This window comes from Myotis brandtii, unplaced genomic scaffold (genome assembly GCF_000412655.1).
Source record: "Myotis brandtii unplaced genomic scaffold, ASM41265v1 scaffold423, whole genome shotgun sequence".
Classification (NCBI taxonomy): Eukaryota; Metazoa; Chordata; class Mammalia; order Chiroptera; family Vespertilionidae; genus Myotis; species Myotis brandtii.
In genome coordinates, this window is record NW_005366214.1 from 933,826 (window position 1) to 955,850 (window position 22,025).

At 42.9% G+C, this 22,025-nt stretch overlaps 1 protein-coding gene across 1 annotated transcript in view; it reads right to left on the reverse strand.

Moving 5' to 3' along the window:
- The window catches only part of SYNE2 (spectrin repeat containing, nuclear envelope 2), a 269,558-nt gene that overhangs the window by 74,323 nt on the left and 173,210 nt on the right, over window positions 1-22,025 (reverse strand). The window contains exons 71-84 of the mRNA XM_014545947.1: window positions 21,280-21,432; window positions 20,948-21,157; window positions 19,730-19,831; window positions 18,756-18,875; window positions 18,391-18,591; window positions 16,237-16,410; window positions 14,592-14,723; window positions 11,390-11,586; window positions 10,322-10,454; window positions 8,272-8,454; window positions 7,716-7,862; window positions 5,033-5,209; window positions 3,443-3,598; window positions 1,474-1,626 (exon numbers count right to left, since the gene is read on the reverse strand). Coding sequence (XP_014401433.1) covers window positions 1,474-1,626; window positions 3,443-3,598; window positions 5,033-5,209; window positions 7,716-7,862; window positions 8,272-8,454; window positions 10,322-10,454; window positions 11,390-11,586; window positions 14,592-14,723; window positions 16,237-16,410; window positions 18,391-18,591; window positions 18,756-18,875; window positions 19,730-19,831; window positions 20,948-21,157; window positions 21,280-21,432 — 2,238 coding nt within the window. The remainder of the gene's footprint in view (window positions 1-1,473; window positions 1,627-3,442; window positions 3,599-5,032; window positions 5,210-7,715; window positions 7,863-8,271; window positions 8,455-10,321; window positions 10,455-11,389; window positions 11,587-14,591; window positions 14,724-16,236; window positions 16,411-18,390; window positions 18,592-18,755; window positions 18,876-19,729; window positions 19,832-20,947; window positions 21,158-21,279; window positions 21,433-22,025) is intronic.

Below are 22,025 nucleotides of genomic sequence, written 5' to 3' on the forward strand. Positions count from 1 at the left end.
AAAAAATTTTTTAATTTTAAAAAAGTCCAATTTTTTTTTTTTTTTGGGGGGGGGGGGTGTTGCCTGAGCTTTTGATGTCCTATCTAGGAAACCAATGCCTAATCCAAAGTCATGAAGATTCACAGCTATGTTTTCTCTTAAGTTTGTAGTTTATCTCTTAGATTTATATTTTTGATCCATTTTGAGTTAATTTTTGTATGTGTTGTGAATGAAGAGATGTAATTTCATTCTCTTGTATGTAGATATCCAGTTGTCTTAGTAGAATTTTTTGAAAACACTATATTTTCCCACTAAAATTGTCTTGCATCCTTGTCAAAAATCAATTAACCATAAACACGAGGGTCTTGTACTGGACTCTGAATTCCATTCCATTTATCTATATGTCTATCCTTATGCTAGTACTATTTGCAGGCTTTTTACATGCATTATCTAATATTTTTCCCTCTACATTTTTATTATATTGTAATTTATTGTATTATAATTATCTGCTCAAGTGTTTCCTCCAGTAGCCTGTGAACTCTTTAAGAGTAGAACCCATCTATTTTCTTGTTTATCTCTGTATCCTTGGCAGTGAGACTAGTGCCTCACAAAAGACATGTTTAACAAATGCCTCGCACACAAGATATGTGCAGCTCAACCCCTATTTTCCTGCTTGGGTTCCGGGGGAGGAATGAAGCTGAGGGTCACCTATGGATTTCATTCACACAGGTTATCCCCAACTCCCTCTTGGGACAAGTGGTTAAATGTAGACTTTAGCAGATGATAAATAATCCACTTGGACTATCTGGGAACTATGGACACACCTATAACTGGTTAGTATTCACACTTTTCTCCCTCCATTTGTGGGGGGACGTCAAGGTGGCAAGTCTAGAGGTGCCTGTCCTTTCTCTTTCGGTGCTCTCCTCCGGGAAGGGGTAAATGCAGACTCGGACATGCCTTTTGTAAAAGGACTGGACTTCCTCTCTTCTCTCTCCTCCCCACATGGCCTGTTTCTCCCCACCTGTGGAGTTCTCCCTGTGCTGACCATGCTTCTAGCTTAAGAGAGAATGCTCCAGACAGGCCCGGTCTCTCCGAGGCACCTGCCTGGCTGTGGGGGATCTGAGCTGCTGCTTCACAGCTGCTCCTGTTGTCTGGCCAGGACACATTGCCAGATGCTCTGCTTGGTTTGGGGGATGAAGACATTTTTGTCTGTGAGTACATGAGACAAAACAAAGATAACCAAGTAGACTTCTAGATTGCCCATGATGTTGGAATTGGTGGTTTTGCCTCTAATTATCCAGTGCAAAAAAAAAAGGGGGGGGGGAGGGGAAGGACTTGGAATGCTTATTTTACTTCATTTCAGTAATTTTCTCAGCAAGTTTTCAGCTTTTCGTCTGGAGCAAGTCTCCACGATTAAACAAGAACAACAACAACAAAAAAGATAAAAGACGAATATGTGAAGAGAAATAGCGCCCTTCCAATGAATTCTAGTACCTGGCTGATAACACTGCTCCTCTTTTGAAATAACCCGTCGATTCTGGATGCTGTGTCTTCTAACAGTGGCACTGTCCCACTCTCCGAAGTCAGGCTGCTTTGTCTCAGCTCATCCAGTGCTTTGGATTTCACTGCAAGTTGATTTTCTATGTCCTGGAGGGCAAAAGAAAACTGTTTTCATATGTACAATATCACAAAACAATAAGGCGGAAGAGACAGGAGTTTGTTTTCTCAAGTAAAAATGACCTGAGAGTATATAATTAATTAACACTACACCAAAGACATTCATCATAACACTCCAGTTTTTATAAGGAATAATTACAATATAAATGGATACGATTACAGTATGAACTTTTACAATAATTTTCTAGATTTGAGAAGAGTCCAGGCAACAAGTCTTTATCATCGTGGTACATGACAAAGAGGCCAGCAGCCTAGCGCCCACCCATGTCCACCCTGTACTGGCTGTTGGACCAGGCATTTAAGTCATCAAACTCCCAGGTCGGCACTTTCCCATCTGGAACACAGTGATGATACCCCATGTTGTACAGAGCTTGGAACTCAAGCGAAGCCGGGTGGCCTCTGGGGGTGCGGTAGCACTGAGCTGTGGACTGTAGGCTCCCGGTCAGGAGGTATGTGGGATCTGAGGTGGCTGCCAAAATTCTGAAGTGGAAGTGGCTGGTTAGAAAACAGGGTTTGAAAAGCTCTTATAGTGAGTGGTGTCGCTGCTCACACAGCATGGCCCGCATTGTTCTGTAACCTTCTAAGCAGAGCTGCGGCCAGGCGAGCAGGGCTTCGGTTCTGGGCAGCAGGGGCAGGCGTGGGCAGCCACAGGGACAGCTGAGTGTCTTCCAGGAGTGGCACAGCTGGGCAGTGCGTATGGAGGATTAATCTACATCTGGGCGAGGGCACCTCAAAGATTAAGTGACCTGGTCAATGGCAACTAAACAAACAAGGGCACGACCTCATCCCAAGTGGGATTTGGACAGCGGTTCCAAGGGACAAGCAGTCCTTTTAGAACACGTTACACAGCAGGTAAAAGAGAGTCCTTTCCTCTGAAGAAACAGAATAAAATACTCAAAATCGGTGAAACTTCAGGGTAATTTTGTGAATATTTGATGCATTTTTTAAAAGACATAACAATTGGAAAACACCACATTCAAAATTCCCTTCGAACATTTTTTCCTTAGGAGTAATAGTCAAACCTCTTAAGAATAACAATAACTGCGCATTGTTATCAACCAAAGAACGTGCATGAATATATATGCATAACCCATGGATACAGATAATAGTGTGGTGAAGGCCTGGGGAGGGGGTGGGGGCGGGCTAGATGGGGTAAATGGGAGGAAAAAAGGGGACATATCTAATACTTTCAACAATAAAGATTAAAAAAAATAAGCCCCCCCCCCCCTCCAAGAATAACAATAACTATGCAAATATTTGGTTCGGTTTACCATTAAAAAAAGCACCACCGCACTTGCTGGTTTGGCTCAGTGGACAGAGTGTCAGCCTGCAAACTGAAGGGTCCCGGGTTCGATTTTGTCAAGGGCACATACCTCAGTTGCAGGCTCAATCTCTGGCCCATCCGGGTCAAGGTGCATATGGGAGGCAACCAATCTCTCTCTCTCTCTCTCTCTCTCTCTCTCTCTCTCTCTCTCTCTCTCTCCTCTCTCCTCTCTCTCTCTCCTTCTCTCCCTCTCTCCCTCTCCCTTCCACTCTCTTAAAAAACAAAATCTCAATAAAACATATCCTCAAGTAAGGATTAACAAAACAAAACTTTCTATCTCTCTCAAAAAAAATTCAATAAAAATATATATTAAAAAACACACCACACCCTGGATAATTATCTCTTCGACATAAAAAAGTAGCACATGGGGGTTGGAGGGGAGTCCGGAGAAACGACCATGGCTGGCCCTACTTGTGGACTAAAGACCCCGCCCCGTGCCGACAGGAGCCGTGCGGCCCTCACCTGACAATCCAGGAGAGTCTTCTGCACCGAGACCACACTTTCCGGTTTCTGCAAAGTTTTCAGTCGCTCCTCTTGCACCTCCATCCAGTTGTTCAAAATCTGTATTTTGTTTTCATTCTCACCGATACTTTCCAAAAGCTGTTCTAAATGTTGTATCTACAAGTTATCAATGAGACAATTTCTTATTTTAAACCATATGCTCTAAAAAGTAAATGTCATGATATGTTTTAAATAGGATGACATATTTTCTTCTGAGATTTTTAGTAAGTATAAGGTTTCCCAATAACTTTTGTAATAAAAATTCATAAATCAGGAAATAGAATTAAAATTACCTTTAAAAAAAATTATAACATTTGAAATGAAACCTAACCTGCTAAGAAAGCTGGCTGTTTTGGAGTTTCATAATATCTGAACAAAATAAAATCATGTTGCTGACACTCAATATTATATAATATGTAATATTATATAATATATATATATATACACACACACACACACAGTATTATATAGTTACATATGCATACATATATGAAAAGTTTTGTATTCGACTTCCAATATTTCATGGGCACTTGCTTGTTATGACATATGCCTTTATTAATTTAAAAGGCTTCCCAATATTTCATTGAATGGACACAATATAATTTGATTAATCTTTCCTCTGTAGTTGGAAAATTAAGGCATTCTACTTTCACCAGTAACAATAATTGTGAATTTAATACTTTGTGAGCATATCTTTTCCTTTTTGAAGGACTATTTACTTAACATAAACATGTAAGAGGTGGATTGCTGAGTAAAGCAGTAAGATAGATGATTATTATGATTCTTGAAATTTTCTGGATGCATTCCAAAAGGGATTTAAGCCATTATCTGAAATGTATGAATGCGATAAAGATAAAAGCCCAAGGCTTATTAAATTTTTCTAACTTAATAAGTGTATGTTATATTAATGTTTATTTTAAATGTCTAACTGAAGTTGTAATATTTCCATATTTACTTGCTAGTTATAGTTTTATCTTTTGTGACTTGTCTGTCCATGTTCTTTGTTCACTCACATACTTGAATTTTAATTGTATAAATCCATTTGTGTGCATCCCTCCGCAATAAAGAAACCAACAGACTGACCCTATCAATTATATACAAACATTAAATATTTTCCAGGAATAAGTTCTCTTCATTTTTTCAGAGTCATGGAATAAAAATCTACCAAAAGGTCACATACATTTTTCTTCCTTTTTACAATATTTTCCAAACTGAAATACTTTGCCACTTTTGAACATCTACTTTCACAGAAAATGTCAAAATCTCTGACCAGTTAGTAGTCTCACAGAATACTAGACATTTTCTTAAATAAAAATTTCTCCTCTTCACTTGCCTAACTCAATTTCCCACTAAGAAATCTCAAAAGAAACACAAGAGCTATTTCATACTCTCCTGTGGAGAATGCTAAAACACAGGGTTATTACGGGTTATCAATGAGATGATGATGAGGCTACACTGTAAATTAACTATATGAACATCTTTCAAAATTCTTCCGAACGCGTTATTTTGCAGAGGCCAAATCCCACATCAGACCGTGACACATGAGCACACCTTTCTGTTGAGCGTCCCGTGTACCCGCTGCCACTGGCGGTTCATCTCTCCCAGGTGCTCTGCAAATTCCGTTCTCTCGTAGCGCTTACTCTCTACATCACAGGTGCTTAGCTGAAGTAATGACTGGTTAACAAAGTCAACTATCCATTGCTTATAGTCCATTTCCATCCTAAACTCCTAAAACAAAAGGAATAAACAAAATTAAACCACCAGAGCCTGAAAAAGAGTAGGTTAGATGAACTGGAGTTCCCCTCTGCTGCACTCTAGGGGGCGCCAAGCTCTCATCCATCAATCAAGGGGCACCTGTCAGGAGCTATGCTCTACCTTCTCCTACCCCACCAGCGGCCTGCTTTATTTCAGTGGACGGTCTTTTTGGAAATTCCACATTCCTGGGACAGACGGACCAAACAAAATTAAACCACCAAAGCCTGAAAAAGAGTTAGGTTAGATGAACTGGAGTTCCCCTCTGCTGCACTCCAGGGGGCGCCAAGCTCTCATCCATCAATCAAGGGGCACCTGTCAGGAGCTTTGCTCTACCTTCTCCTGCCCCACCAGCGAGCGGCCTGCTTTATTTCAGTGGACAGTCTTTTTGGAAATTCCACATTCCTGGGACAGACGGACTCACCGCTTTCAAGCAGACTGAACTGTCACAGGCAGCATCAGGCACGGTGGCTACCTCCTCTGAACCAGCAGCAGGACCAGGGACTGACGAAGGGTCCCTGTGAGAGGCTGCCTGAGAGTTGCCCTGGATTTCAGAGCCAACCTGCAGGCTTATGGAAGCGACAGGATGGGACGTCTAAAGGTAAGACTCCCAGGCCACCCAGGCACTTTAGGAATGTAGGCAGCTTCTCTCTTTCTCTGGGGACAGTCTCAGCCACCCAGTTTACAGCAAGCCGAACCCCAGGGAGGGCCAATCACATTTCTGTCAAGCCTGCAACTTGTTGGGTTTATTCTGGCAAGTTCTAGCACCTCCTTTGGAGACATCCAAAGGGGAAAATCAGGTGGTACATGCGGTTACTAAAGATGAGAGAATACACCCATGTGGACCCTCTAAAGATTCCACTATCACTGAAGTTACATTTGTGATAGAATCTATACTAATAAAAGGGTAATATGCTAATTAGACTGGGAGACCTTCCAGACGTCTTTCTGGACAAAGCCATGGTGGCGAGGCCAAGGCAGAGGCGGTTAGGGCAATCGGGCCGGCAGGGGGGCCAGTTGGGGGCGAACAGGCCAGCAGGCAGAGTGGTTAGGGGCAATCAGGCAGGCAGGCAGGTGAGCGGTTAGGAGCCAGTGGTCCCGGATTGTGAGAGGGATGTCTGCCAGTTTAGGCACGATTCCTGGGATCGTGCCTAAACCTACAGTCGGACATTCCCCGAGGGGTCCCAGATTGGAGAGGGTGCAGGCTGGGCTGAGGGACACCCCCCACCCAATGCATGAATTTCGTGCACAGAGCCACTAGTATAAAAATAAAATGCTTGCTAACATCCTGCTTTGTGATTAAGCCACTCATCTTCCACCTGTGAGGTCTTTGAAAGCCATGACCAAGGCTGTCACCCCTGTGCTTCTAGGGGCGAACACAATGCCTGGCACACAATAAATGTTTGTGTGTGGCTCGTTCAATATGACTTAAATCTACTTGAAATCAAATATCACGGAGAAAGCCGTGTTCACGCCTATTTGTAGGATACCAACTTTTCCTTATGTTGATTTTCCTATATCAACTTATTCTCTTATTCAAAGAACATTTACTCAAAACCTACCGGCTGCCAGGTACGGGGCTACGTGTGCTATTTCAGGGAGCTGAAGGACAGCTTCTGCTCTCAAAACGCTAAGTCAAGGTGGGGAGAGAGGCAACCAAGCACATAATTCTAATACCGTGTGGTAGGAACTATTGATGGCGCCATAGTGACAGCTAATCCTTGAAAGTAAACTAATCCGGCCGGGAGAGTCAGGGGTAGATTTCCAAATGAGAAGATACTTGAGCTGCCCCTTGCAGGATGACCAGGAGGGTTTCTCCAGGTAAATGCGGGCACTGGGATTCCTGGTGCAAAGTCCAAAAGCATGAGGAGAGAGAGCACCAGAGCAGTTGAGGGAGCACAAATCATTGGGTCCAGGCAGAGTCCAGGGTTTGCGAGGGGGGATGAAAAGAGGAGGCTGGAGAGGTGAGGGACCAGAATCAGTTAAAAGGTTGGCTACTGTCGCCCTGGCTGCTGGTGGTTCTCGGCGATTGGAGTGTCAGAGAGCACCAAAGGGTCGCGTGTTTGATTCTCAGTCAAAGGCATGCACCTGGGTTACAGGTTTGATTCCAGACCCCTGTCAGGGCGCATGCGGAAGGCAACCAGTCGGTGTGTCTCTCTCATCGATGTTTTTTTCTCTCTCTCCCCTCCTCCCTTCTCTTTCACTCTTTTTAAAAATCAATGGAAAAAATATCCTCAGATGAGGATTAAAAAAAAAAAAGCTTGGATACTGTCCTGTGGTGAGAGCTACTACAGGAATTTAAGCAGAATAAGAACAAGTATACGAAGTTCTCTCTCTTGAGAATCATCCAGCACCCCACCCCCCACACCCAGAACTAGTTCTTCTAAATTATATCCCACGCGTGTCTTTGTTCAGTATTTCCTCTCCGACTGCCTTGCCTTCCTGTTTAATGGAAAGGCCTCCGCTCTTTCTGCATCATTACCTTGTACTTCTGAAGAAGGTTTTTAACTTGAGATGCAGAACCCGGAGAAGGCGCGGCGTCTTCGCCTGCAGTTTGACGTTCCACATTGTTCATCCAGCTAATCATCTCGGTGATTGCTTTGCGCGACGGCAATTTCTCCATCTGAAGCTGCAAGGACAAAACGATTTCCATTTAATTACCCGCAGTTAACAACACGAATCAGGGCATCGCTGGAGATGATATCGGGTTTGATAAAAGGTCCTGCTACATAATTATGCAGGTTACTCACAAAAACAAACCCCGCATTCAAGCTTAGAATAAACGACCCCAAAACAATGACAGGGACCTTCACATCAGCTACCACAGTGGTGCAGATACACGGGGAAATAAAGTAATTAAGCCTGATTTCTCTCTGCAGAAAGATCCCATTGGGGGAGAGTCCAGTAATTAAGACCTATATTCAGCGGTGCCAGGGAAAAATAGGGAGTGTCAATGAAAATTATTGAGTCAAAGGAATAATTTTAAGACAGTTGTGAGCTAACAAGTGAGTGCTAATTTAAATGCTTTAACGACTTGCCTGGTGAAGTTTTTCCTGAATGCCGGGGAGCTGCGTGACGAGCACTGTCCATCTCTGCTCGAACTGCGCCAAGGCAGCTCGCAGCGCAGCCGCGTCGGCCTCCTTCAGGTGCAGGAGCTGGTTCCCGGTGCTTATCACCGCGGTCTTCAAGGAGGACTTCTCATCAAGCTCCTTCGAAAACGCCTGGAGACCGTTTTAAAATGTAGAAACTTTAAAAAATGTTCAATAGAGAACAGAATGGCTAAGAGCCAAAATAACTGGTTAGAGACCAAAACCAAATAACTGAATTCAATTCAAACAGTGAATATTTGTAGGTGGATGTATAAGTATGTATGTGGATATGCGCACGCTCACACACGTGTGTGTCACAAACACATTTTTCCTACTAAGGGTCAGACACTGTTCCAGGCATTAGCTATGTGGAGGGGAACGAAAACAGTGAATTCTTGCCCCCTGAGTGGCTTACAATATAGGGGATTAATATTTTAAAAGACAGACAAATCTTTATTGCAACTTTAAAAAACAAAGTGAGCACCCGGCTGGCGTGGCTCAGTGGTTGAGCATCGACCTATGAACCAGGAGATCATGGTTTGATTCTCAGTCAAGGCACATGCCTGGGTTGTGGGCTCGATCCCCAGTGTGGGACGTGCAGGAGGCAGCCGATCAATGATTCTTTCTCATCACTAATGTTTCTATCTCTCTCTCCCTCTCCCTTCCTCTCTGAAATCAATAAAAATATATTAAAGAAAAAAAGTGTGGAACACAACACAAAGTTCATATTAAATATAAACTAAATGCAACAAATTTTTAACTAATATATTTGAAATCGTTCCTGTGCACTTATAGGTTTATTAAAAGTATATTTAAAAATATCTGTTTCAATACCAAAGTAAATAATCATAGCTACAAAGTATAAAAAATGGAAAGAGACTAAAAGGTTTCAAAAGTACTATTTTCCTTTAAGAAAAGTCTCAAAACAATGAAACAATAACATTTTAAAAAATTTATTGATTTGAGAGGAAAGGAGGAAGACAGAGGAGAGGAGGAAGAGAAGAGAGGTGCGGGGCGGGGGGTGGGGGCATTGGTTGATTCTTATATGCTCCCTGACCAGGGACTGAACCCGAAACCTTTGATGTAGCAGGATGATGCTCTAACCAACTGAGCTACGCAGCCAGGGCTAGAACAATAACATTTTAGAAGAAATATCAGTTCTATATGATGAAAAACCATGTGTTTCCCTGACCAGTTTGGCTCAGTGGCTAGAGCAGTGATGGCGAACCTTTTGAGCTCAGCGTGTCAGCATTTTGAAAAACCCTAACTTAACTCTGGTGCCATGTCACATATAGAAATTTTTTGATATTTGCAACCATAGTAAAACACTTATATTTTTGATATTTATTTTATATTTTTAAATGCCATTAAACAAAGAAAAATCAACCAAAAAAATGAGTTCGCGTGTCACCTCTGACATGCGTGTCATAGGTTTGCCATCACTGGGCTAGAGTGTCGGCTTGTGGACTGAAGAGTCCCAGGTTCGATTCCAGTCAAGGGCATGTACCTTGGTTGCAGGCACATCCCCAGTAGGGGGTGTGTTGGAGGTAGCTGATCGATGTTTCTCTCTCATGGATGTTTCTAACTCTCTATCCCTCTCCCTTCCTCTCTGTAAAAAATCAATAAAATATATTTTAAAAAAACACAAAAAACCCCCCATGTGTTTATTAACTTTAATACTCATGACTTCCTAACCTTGTGTGGTTCTTGCGGGGCAGGAGAGTTATTTTCTGCATTTGTAAAACGTGCCCCATGTCAGAGCAAGTTTTAAATTTATATATATTTCATAGGGCCAATTAAAAAATACTTCATCCTTATTCTAAGTGCACAAATAAACTGCATAAACAATCAGTTCTAAGTTTGGAGAATGCCGCTGCTCTCAGCCTGTCTTATTCCACATCCACAAATGACGGAGCCTCTATCGCAGCCGCCCCCAACACTTTCCCCAGATACTGATTTCTGACCATGGATTATCTGGGCATATTCTATGACAACTTACAAAGAAACGGTCTATGTTGCTTCTGATTGTATCCAAGTCCTGAGACACGTTGAGGGACTGTTCTTTCCAGTAGTTCAGAGTTTGCTGAGAAGATTCCAACCACTTGGTTAACTGGTCCGCATCTCTGTGATAACTAACAAGAGCCACATGAAAGGAAATTAGAAACGCATTCTATGGATGATGTGCGTCCCCCGCATATTTTCTTCTTATTTTACTGGGTGTTTTCCTGTGTTCATCAGCCCTATTATTCAGAAAATGATCACGTTTATAAGGACTATATCCTGTTTTATCCCAAATCCGATGCTCCTGGCATGTTTATGACTCTCTCCATTATGACTAATCAAGAAGAAAGAGACATTTTAAAGCCTTAAATATTCTATCTTTAATTTCTTATTACAGCTACACAAAAATAAATCCATGGGTAAGGACGGAGATTATCTTTATGCATCAAATGTCCTCTAATAGACGTGTTTATAGTAAAAATACAACCAGCATTTGTATAAGTTATGTAACAAACAGCAAAGTGCGGTTGGCCAGATGCCAACATATTTAGCTGCTGTGATGAAAATCCCCAAGCAAAATGCTACACTTCTTGTAACTTCTAATCTTTAGGATAAGACAGCCCCTTAACAAGTAGAGATGAGAATGAGGCTTAAAGGTTCTACATTCTGTACTTTCCTCAAGGGGTTCAAGATGATTTCAACTAAGGAAAAAAAGTCTCTGAAGAATTCCAAACATCTTTCCAAATTATCCTGTTAGCTATAATTATTACTTTATTTTAAATTTTAAAACTTTTGGAAGAGGAAAGAGCAATCTCATGGCACAGAGGTAACATGCATTATCTGATAAATCCTATCTTCCACAGAACTGATTATACATTATCCTGAGTCTAGCAAACCAGTACCAGCGACTCTAGGCCCCACGTAGCCCAGCAGGGGGACCCGACTGCCTCAGACTGTGGAAGAGAAACTACCTGGGGGGCCACGTGTAAAAACCGGGGACTGCAGGAGCCCCAAGGCCTTTCTGCACAGCAAAACTTGATGCCGATCGCGCTCTAAGAAAACGTACCTGAGCAGATGCTTGAGGAGCGTTTGCAGTCTGTGGAGTTCATGGTCGATTTTTTTGTTCAGGGACAACCACTGCTCCTCTAGCTTTGCGATCTGGCCCTCTAACTCAGGACAGCTCACGAAGGCCACCAGCTGCTTGCCTTCATTCAGAGTCTGGTAAAGCCGGGCATGCTTCTCATCGACGTTTCTCTTTATTTGCTAATAAAAGTCAAGTCACAGAATGAATTACTTGGAAATGAAGCCAACGAACCTGCTCCCGAACACTTCATAAAAGGCCAGCGGTAGAGTCTACGGAAGAAACACTACCCCTTTCCTAACCCTCAACGCTCTTGCAGTCTAGTCTGGCTGGACAAACAGGATGACTGGCTTATTGATCACTTTTCTCAACGCCAGTTTCTAATAATGTATTTCTACCGCACAGATTAAATCTATAGACTTAGACGTGTGAACAGAAAACAAAAATCCACACACCCACCTAAAAACAAGAAAGCTGGCAGCCTAGGGGGCACAAGCAGCTTACAGACAGGAGTCTGTGACCCAAAGATTATTTTAAACAACAGGAAATTTTACAAAGAAATGAGGATTTCCTGGGACTCTGGGCAAACCGGAAGATCTAGGCCCCTGGGTCTGCATTCTCGTGGGGCAAAGATGGGCTGAAACCCAGCAGTAAGCCTCCTGTCGAAGAGCCTGCTCTCTCTGCTTCCCCTACCCAGTTCCTACCGCCCCCCAACTCCCATCCCCACGGCAGACCACTCAGCATGCCTTCTTTCTGTCCTCCTGCCTGGCCCCGTAAGCATTTATATTGCAACCCAGATATGAAGGGGCTCAATAAGAAAACATTTCTGTATTATCCTTTAGCCCCGAATAGCAGGGCAAAATTCATTTCCAGAGTCTTCTCAATGTAAAGACTCAGTAGGGAGAAAGGATAAGGAACTCAGCAGAGCAAATTAAAGCAGACAGCACATCATCAATAAAACTTCATGAAAAGGAAAATAAAATTCTTCAAAGCTGAGAATACAGTGACCCCCCTGAAGAACTCTGTGTAAGGCAATTGTCCTCCATGGCTGGGTTCAGCCACCGACACTTATCCTCACAGCTATTTAAATTTCATCTTTAGAAATAAATTATGATCAAAAGAGAACTTTGGCCATTTTCCAATTAACTTAAGCCTTTTTAAAGCCAAAAATTCTACTTCCAATATCCTTTGCATCATGCCCATTTGTGACCCTCTCCCGCTACCCCAGCCTGTGGGCTAGAATAAACTGTCCAACATTAGTTAAAAAAAAAAAAAAGGTTTTCATTTTCTAAGCCTTCTTCAGTGTGAGGCACTCACTATTTAGAGCATCTCTGAGAATTTTTTAGTTGTTGTTGTTAATCCTCACCCAAGGTGTTCTGGTTTTGTTTTCACTGTGAGAGAGACACATAGATTGGTTGCCTTCCCACACGCAACTCAACGGGGGGTGGGGAGTGAACTACAACCCAGGCACCTGCCCTTGACCCTTCAGTGCATGGGCTGCCGCTCTAACCACTGAGCACCACCGGCCATGGTTTTGAGAAGTTTTCATTTCCCCATTTCATACATGGAGTCAGGCTGCACTGGCCACTCGGTCCATGAGGCTCCGAGCCAGCAGCTGAACACAGGTTTGTTTTGACTCCAGAGGCCACACAACTGACCTACATTCCACGTCCTACAGATGTGTATCAATCAAAACACAAACCTCTGCATGATGCATGAGACTGAGGCCCTAAGAAATCTATGAGAGAGGTGGTTTTACAAGATATCTGACTTCTGTTAGCCTGGTGAATTCACTTAAATGTCTTAGAACAAGGATTTCATTTTCAATAGAATTCCAGGTGATATCTGAAGGGATATAGTCACTTTTGGGGAAATGATCAGGCTTATGTTAGTTTGGCTAAAATTAACTGTTTCTAATATAACGAGGTTTAACATGCTGTTTTCAACTTCATTCTCTTAGCTGATCAGAAGGTACCTTTAGCATCTAACAAAGCATTCAAACAGCAGTTTCCCAACCCAGAGGACTGAGACTGACCTTAGAGTCAGGCTCTACAAAATAAGATGGCAAAGAGGGTAACTGTAGCTTCTAGCTACCTAGACAACATGACCACAGTGTTGCAACCTCTGGAAAATGTTGCCTATGGGAGCCTGAATGCCTGTGAGGAATGGCCGAGTATTCCAGGCTCTCATTCTCCAGCCAGTCTATTCAGGCAACGAACCTGCCTTTTAAGTTTTAAAGTCGATATGTGATAACTACCTCTAGCCGCACACCTCGGCTTCTCATCACTCATATTCTGAAGTTAAAATGTGAGAAGATTTTATCTTGTTGGCCATGTTCTCAGTGCCACTCGAAAATCACTCTAAGGCAGCGGTTCTCAACCTGTGGGTCGCGACCCCTTTGGCGGTCGAACGACCCTTTCACAGGGGTCGCCTAAGACCATCCTGCATATCAGATATTTACATTACGATTCGTAACAGTAGCAACATTACAGTTATGAAGTAGCAACGAAAATAATTTTATGGTTGGGGTCACAACATGAGGAACTGTATTTAAAGGGCCAGAAGGTTGAGAACCACTGCTCTAAGGCTTTATCTTCCCTGTGGCATCGAAATCCGAGACACACAGGCTTTGATAATAGTACTAAAAGTTGCACGAAAAAATATTTAAAGCTTGAAGTCTTTTGATGATGCTTGTGGCAGGTGGCAGGTTATTGTCTGGATCACAAGCTTTGTCCCATCAGAGCTTCCCTGTAGTAATAAAACTAAATATATGTTCAGAGGCTCCTGGTTTACAAAGTTCCTCCCATATGTCGGTTGATTTCCATAACCACTGACATCCACCTCTCCAGACAGGTAGAACCAGCACGATTATCTGTGTTCTGCAGATAAAGACACTGAGGCTGGGGTGGGGGAAGTGACAGCAGGGAACGTGAGAGCCAGGACCCAGACCGAGGTCCTGGACCCCAAGCCACACACTCGGCGATGCTGAGGAGCTCTCAATCCAATGTACAGTTTCTCCGAATGTGTTTGACAGGGATTTGTGTGATGAACAATATTTCATTTCAATTCAAACCATTCGCCTGCAAAAATCAAGCAACTTAGTAAAATAAATGTAAAAAAACCACTCTCCCACACATACAAAGTGCTATCGACCATGCCTTTGACAGCTTCCATGGGAGCAAAATACCTGGTAAAATGAGATCCTTTCCACCAATCTGTCCTCGTTCTCCTCCACCAAGCTCACGGAGGGCAACGTAGATGCCAGGATTTCCAGGTCCTTCTCAAGAGAGGCGTAGTTCTCATCAAATTCTTCCCATTTCTAGAGAATCAAGAACATCCAACCAATAGGAGCCCTTTTAATGAATCCCAGACAATGACAAAATGAATCACAAAAATAAAAATGGACTCTGAGAGGTACACAAAATTAAAGCACGGATTCTGGGGGTTTCTGAGAGAACCCCCTCCAGTAGAAGCCTGCTGTCTACTGGGAAGTAATGCCCTTGCCTGTGTGGAGAAGGCTTTTAACATCCAGTTGGCGTTACGTTTGTCTCATCAAATGGAGCAGGAACTGAACTGATTAGGTCAAAGTGGTCTCAGCATCGCCTCCGTGGCGGCTCTACGAGAGCCCCTCTCTCATGTGCAAAGGCAAAGGCTACCTTTCAAAGCTTCTGAGCAGAAGCTCCTGTTGGGCCGCTTCCTCCCTCCCGGCCCCAACCCCCGGCCCGGACATTACCCGGCCAGGGCGCTCAAGGCATGACTTCACTGAGGTGTGGGCTCACCCTGCATCCGGGGAACAGTCTCAACTTCGCCTAAATCTTGCCTCGTCCTGGCTCCGTTTCCACAGGAGCCCACTTCTAGGGTCCCCACACACTACAGAGCCCACGTATGCACACTTAATAGTATCACTAAACAGTAACTGTTGGAAAAAGAACCACCTTGCTAATTTTCATATCTACTGAGACAGGGGGTCACCTGGCTAGGAGGGGCACTCACATCAAGTCTTCTTTTGGATACGATGAAAGATTACTATAAATATCCATTGGACACACTCATTAGAAAATTGTACTTATAAATATCTAAAAGTAACACCATGTCCTACCACATGATATAGTTGAATATTTCCTTGCTTTTTGTTCATTTCCTTTAGGTCAGTGGTTCTCAACTTGTGGGTCGCGACCCCTTTGGCGGTCAAACGACCCTTTCACAGAGGTCACCTAAGACCATCCTACATATCAGATATTTACATTACGATTCATAACAGTAGCAACATTACAGTTATGAAGTAGCAACGAAAATAATTTTATGGTTGGGTCACAACATGAGGAACTGTATTTAAAGGGCCAGAAGGCTGAGAACCACTGCTTTAGGTGCTGGCATCCACCGCATTTAAAAAGTTACAGTGCAAAATCTTAAAATTGAGAGAAAGCTTTATACTAGCTTAATTTTTTCTCGGAATTGGGACAAGATTGTCATGAGTCCACTTCAGTGACAGAAGGCACATCTGGTTCAGGAAGTACAGTTTCTGAACCAGTGACTATGTCATCCAAATGATCTCCTTCAAGATCTCAATGTGCTTTCAGTTTTGTTTATTTCCTCTACACAGTGCTAGACGGTTGAAAGATGCCCAGCCGTCCCTGATTTGCACGTAAGAAACCTCAGCTAATACTGCATCGAGGGAGTAGTAGCCAGAACTAGAGCAGGGCTCCACACTCCTCATTATTAATTCCTATTTAATTACTGCCTAATGACATTTGTTTTTGACACCTGGAGGCGGTGGCTGACAATCCGGAATTCCCAGCTTTTCAAGTACAAAATTTATGTAACCCAAATACCTGCAACAAACTCTGCTGCTTTATTCCACACTGGCGTGCCTTCTCCTCTAGTAATTTAACTTCTTTTACTTGTTCTGCCCAAGATGTCTCTTTCTTTTGCAATAAAGAAGGAAGCATTTTGCTGTAGAATGTTTGGATTAACAGCATGTCAGCAACAAGCTTCTGGAAAAAAAGCTGTAAAATGGAGAAGGTTTTAATATTTATTTCTGCAACGTGAAATCTTACAAAGCAAATTACTTTAACTTTTTTTTTGTTGTTGTTGTTAATCCTCACCCAAAGATATTTTTTCCATTGATTTTTCTTTAGAGAGAGTGGTATGGAGGGGAGGAGAGGAGAAAGAGAGAGAAAGAGAGAGAGAGAGAGAGAGAGAGAGAGAGAGACATACATCTATGTGAGAGTGATACATCAATTGGTGGCCTTCCACATGCATCCCGACCAGGGCCAGGGATTGAACCTGCAACCCAGGTACATGCCCTTGACCAGGAATTGAACCCTCAAACCTAAGGTTCGCAGGCTGATGCTTTAACCACTGACCCACATCGGCCAGGGCTACTTTAACTTCTTATATTCTTTTATTTGCTTTTTTAACCCACAATCCCAGGTCAGCCATGTAGACTAAAACACACAAGAAAACTGACTATATATCCCTTAGTTTTTGAACATTAATGACATTTTAACAAATCATAAAGAAAAATCACCCTAGTAATATTTTCCACAAAATAGTCCATGTTAACGGCCAAACATTATTAATTACTTAATTTCAATTTCTAGCCAGATCTTCCTAAATCAGTTATTCTAAGGTTTAAGGAACTTTACAAGAAGGTTGGTGATAACGTGGCTGATTAATTTCAAGACAATAAGTTGTAGGGATAGCTGTGTTAGCTCAGGGAGCCCACATAGACAACAGCTGGGGTTCCTAAACTTGACTCTTAACTTCTACTCAGTAAAATGGCAACATAAAGGGAATTTGCTGATGGGATCTTTGGGGATCCTGGTACCTAACAGCTCCCAGAATGGCCCTTTCAGAGCCTTGAAAGGGGAAAGCTTCCCTTCACGTGGTCCCTCTCCAGCTACATCAGCTGTCCTCTCTGATCGTCTGGAGGAGCCTCTATGTGAATCCCTTCTCCCATTCCTTGTGAAGGACTCATGGAGGGTTCATAAAGCACAGGGCCCATCAACTGATATTATTTTCTCCTCTTCCCTTCCATCCTTTTATACATCTTTACCTTTGAATTTCTTAGACTAAGGTCTACTTATCAAAGGCCTTGACTTAAGCTTGTTGAAGGTAGGAACGTCTTACACAGTTTTTATTACCAATATTTAAATCACTGCATGTTTTTGGTTGGTGAGGTTTTGTTTAATGAAATGAATGGAAAACAAAGGGGTGTCTTGCAGCAATTTTCAACCTTTTTCATCTCACTGCACACAAACTATTGCTAAAATTCCGCAGCACACCAAAAAATATGTTTTTTTGCCAATCTCATCTGACCAAAAAAAAGATATAATTTTGTTTCATTCACACCAGACAGCGATTGTGTTGGCTGTTGTCATTTGTTATTTGACAATCACAATTCAAGGGAAAAGAGGTCGGTGCCCCTGACTGAGTAGTCACACACTGCACGCTTCACCATTGGTTGAAAATCACTGGTTTGCTGTAACATCACACTAGATATACATTTATATATTTAAATAATGTTTATTTAGATTTCAATTCCTAGGAAGCCTTGTCTAATCTCCTGAGTTGAATTTCCTCTATTAAATGCTCTCAAGGCATGTATCCCAATTTTAATTTTAAATCTGTCTGCATGGCTCCTTAATAAATTGTCTTCTCAGTCAATGGAAAGCTCCACAAATGCAAGGAGCTGCATCTGCTTCATTCACACCATATTCTTAGAGGTTAACAGGGCTCCTGGTACGCAACGAGCCTTCCAATGGCTGCTTGCTAAAAGAACGAAGAAAATGGATGCGCGCGGTTCCCACTCAGAAAAACTGTGTCTGTGAAACGGCGCTCCGCCCGCATGTCTCACCTTGTGATTCTGTATCTGAGCCTGTAAGGCGAACGATACCTATTTCCCCACGGAAGAAAATGGATGCGCGTGGTTCCCACTCAGAAAAACCACGTCTGTGAAACGGCGCTCCGCTCACGTGTCTCACCTTGTGATTCTGTATCTGAGCCTGTAAGGCACCTTTGCTTTTGGTTTGCTCTAAGTGGTCACGAGCAAGCTTTTCCTTTCCGATGGTCACCAGCTCCTCCAAGCCTCTCAACAAAGCGTCCTGCTGGCTCTCAGTGACGCAAGGGCTGCCGAGTTCCGCGTACCTGGCTCTCAGCATACCCCACATACTGTCAAGCACATCCTGAAAAGGAAGAGCAGGGGGGCCCAAACATTTCATCCAACCATGAAAATAACCAAACGAACCACAAATCTGAATTCCCTTAGTGGGAGAAAAAAAATCTTATAAATAATTCTAGTAAATAATCCTAGTAATTCACTGCGTGGATGTTTTCTGCTCAGACACACCTCTAGTTTGTAAACCTCCTGGAGTAGAGCATAAGGTAGGTGAAGCTTCTCTCCCTCGGCCCTGAGTTTTGCTACTCGGCTCTCAGAGTTCCGCAGCTCCGCGGTATAGGCATCTGCTTTCTAAAGAGACAATGCAAAAAAGGAAACATTTAAAGTAAGTTAGAGAAGCACACGCATTTATTAAAAACTTCAACAGGAAAGAGTTAAGGGAAAAACGGAAGTCCCGTTTTCCCTCCCTCCCCTCCAGCCCTCCTCAAAGACCCACAGTTTAGTTTGTTTCTAACGCACAGACCGTAGGGGTACAAGTGCCCGTCCTTAACGCACCAAGCTGCACACATCATTCTGTTCTGCTGTTTGCACAACTCACTTATCAGATCCTCAGCATGTCCTCAAATCAGTACAAACGTGCCTGGCTCCTTTAAACAGACACGTGGTTTGCCTTTGTAAGGCTGCACAGTCTGCTCTTCATGGGCTTGTGGGCTATTTAGAGGTTTTGACTCAAGCAGCGCCGCTTGGTCCATCCTTGAATATTTACATACACACTTACCTTTATGCACTTATTTCCTTCAGATAAATGCATTCTGGTACCTAGAGCAGTGCCTGAACACAGTAGGTCCTCGGTTAATACTTGCTGAATAAATGAGCGAAATGGAACTGCTTCTGGATGGAAGGGCATTTACACTGAAAATTCTAATACAGTCCAGCACTCCTACCAACAGGGCGAGGGCGCATTTCCCAACACTGCACACACTTAACATTTTGCCCAGTTGACAGGTGACAATGGCCTGTTGTTTTGATTTACACTCCATAAAGGACTATTAAGAGATGCTTCCATAGGTCCGCATAAGTATTTTCATTTTTATTTACTTAAGCCTGGCCACGGCTCACAGAGGGAAGTGGCTCAGAAGCACAGCTCAGACACAAGACTCTTTGGCCCGAGGTGAGGTCAGTCGGAATGATTTTGACTTGATTACCTGAAGCTGTTCATCAATACTCTGGCCACTAATTTCATTCAAAGACTGTTGTAAAGATGTTTTATTCTTAATCAGTTGATCATATAATCGCTTTATTTCATTCTGTACAAAAAGATAAATGAAAGAAACAGTGAGAATTTCACTCCTTTTTTAAAAAAATTTAGTTGTCCTTTAAGTTTTGTGCCATCAGAAATTTCAAACATATACCACAATAGAGAGCTGCCTGCGTCACCACGATCCCACGTTAACAACGACTGTATCTATCTCCCTGGCGCTCTCTTGACTCTACCTAACCCCTCCCCTCAGATTATTTTGAAGCAAATCCCAGATATCATAGTATTTCACCAGTACATGTGTCAGTATGTACCTCTAAAAGATAAAGGTTCCTTCCTTTAAAAATCCCACAAATCAATAATAATCATTCCTTAATATTATTAATAGTCTAGACAGGGTTCACATTTCTCTAACTGCCAATCATTTTTGTTTTTTGTTTTTTTGAATTGGGATCTACATGATGCCCAATAGGTTGCAATGGATCACAGATGTCTCAAGTGTCCTGTAATTGGCAGGCTCCCCACCCATCTCTCTCTCCTGTTTCTTGGATTTTATTTATTCTGTGCAGCTTCCCAATGTCTGGACTAGGCTGACTACACTCACGGTGACATCTAACACGTTCTTCTTCCCTTGCGTCTTTTACTTAAATTCTAGAGGCTTTATCAGATTCAGGGTTGATTTTATGGGTAAAACTCCTTCTATTGTGTTTCTTTCTTTTTTTTTTTTTCATTAGACAATTTTAGTAACTTCCTAACCAATCACCTGCCTCAAATCTCTCCTCCAATCCACATTAGACAACTGCCAGGTGAGTCTACCTGAAACATACATGAACTGTCATTTCTTTGCTCAGAAACTTTCTTGGCTCCCTCTTACCGAGAAGTCCTCCCACACGACACTCATTGAGTGGCTGAGTGCAATACAGGAAAGAAATAGTACGTTAACTCAATAAAACATCATACCCAAGACTTTGGAAAGTTCCTGGCTTTTGAATGGTCTCCAACCATGAGCAGCAGAACTAAAAGACCTTCATAGAAAGACAGCCTCGCCGCTTTCCTTAGCAATTCCTATTCACGACCACCACCAGGACTAGGAATTAATGGGAGTTGGGGGTCCATGCTGTAACCTAAAATAGTGCCGACGCGGGCTGAGTGCCGAGACCCGTACCTGGTAACTGCGATTATAGTCGAGGCCGGCTTTCAGGGACTTGCTCCTGGACGCAGCAGCAGCCTGCGTGTGCTCCAGGTAAACTTGCAGGTTTTCAAAACATGCAGGGAACAAGTTGGCGGTCCTTCCAGGCCAAGTCATAGCTTTCAAAAGATCCTTCTTCTTGTCACTCAGAGCTAAGTACAGTTTTTTCAGCTCGAGAGCCAGTGTCTGCAAAGTGGAGAGGCAGGAAGACAGTGAGTGAGTCCCGAGTGCCAGGGGCTGCAGCTTCGGCTTACCTCGTGGGCTGACTGCGGCAATGGCCGGCACACGGGCGTCTGGAAGTTCCCTACCTCGTAGAACACCTGCTGGGCACCAACATCCTCTCTGCAGAGCCCAGGTGTCTGCAGCAGCTCCTCCACGCTGCCCAGGCACTGGCTGAGGGTCAGAAAGAGTTCGAATAGCTGCTTATCCAAATGTATGTAGGTTTCTTCTGTCATGTTTTCCTGAATCAAGAGGAGAAAAGAAAAAATAAAACTCAGGATTCTTGCCTTCCTCTGCCTACGTTTCCCCTGGTTCCCATTATAGCTTACGGTTTATGTGAATGAGGTAACAGAATAAATAAATAAAGTTAAGATGTTAACTCTGAGAGAACCAAGGGTAAGAAATTAAATGTTAGGTAGGGAGTTGACTATTGAATGGAATTAAAAGGTCAATCACAAGATGAAAGACTTGGTTAGTGGGGCCATCTAGGTGGAAGTGTGGTCCCAGAGAAATCATATTACCCCTTCCCCCCTTCTCCCACCCCCCACATTTTAATGTAGGAGAAAGCAGGTAAGGGAAATCAAGTATGGCCTGGGGAAGGGAAAGAAGTCAGGAAAGTTAAAGGGGCTGATTAGAAAGAGGTATGATATCTTAAAGACAAGGACAGTACAATATGGTGACTATAGTTAACAATGCTGTATTATACATTTGACAGTTGCTAAGAAAGATCTTAAAAGTTCTCATCACAAGGAAAAAATGTGTAACTATGGGTGATGATGGATGCTAATTAGACTTATTGTGGTCAGCATTTTGAAATATATACAAATAGTGAATC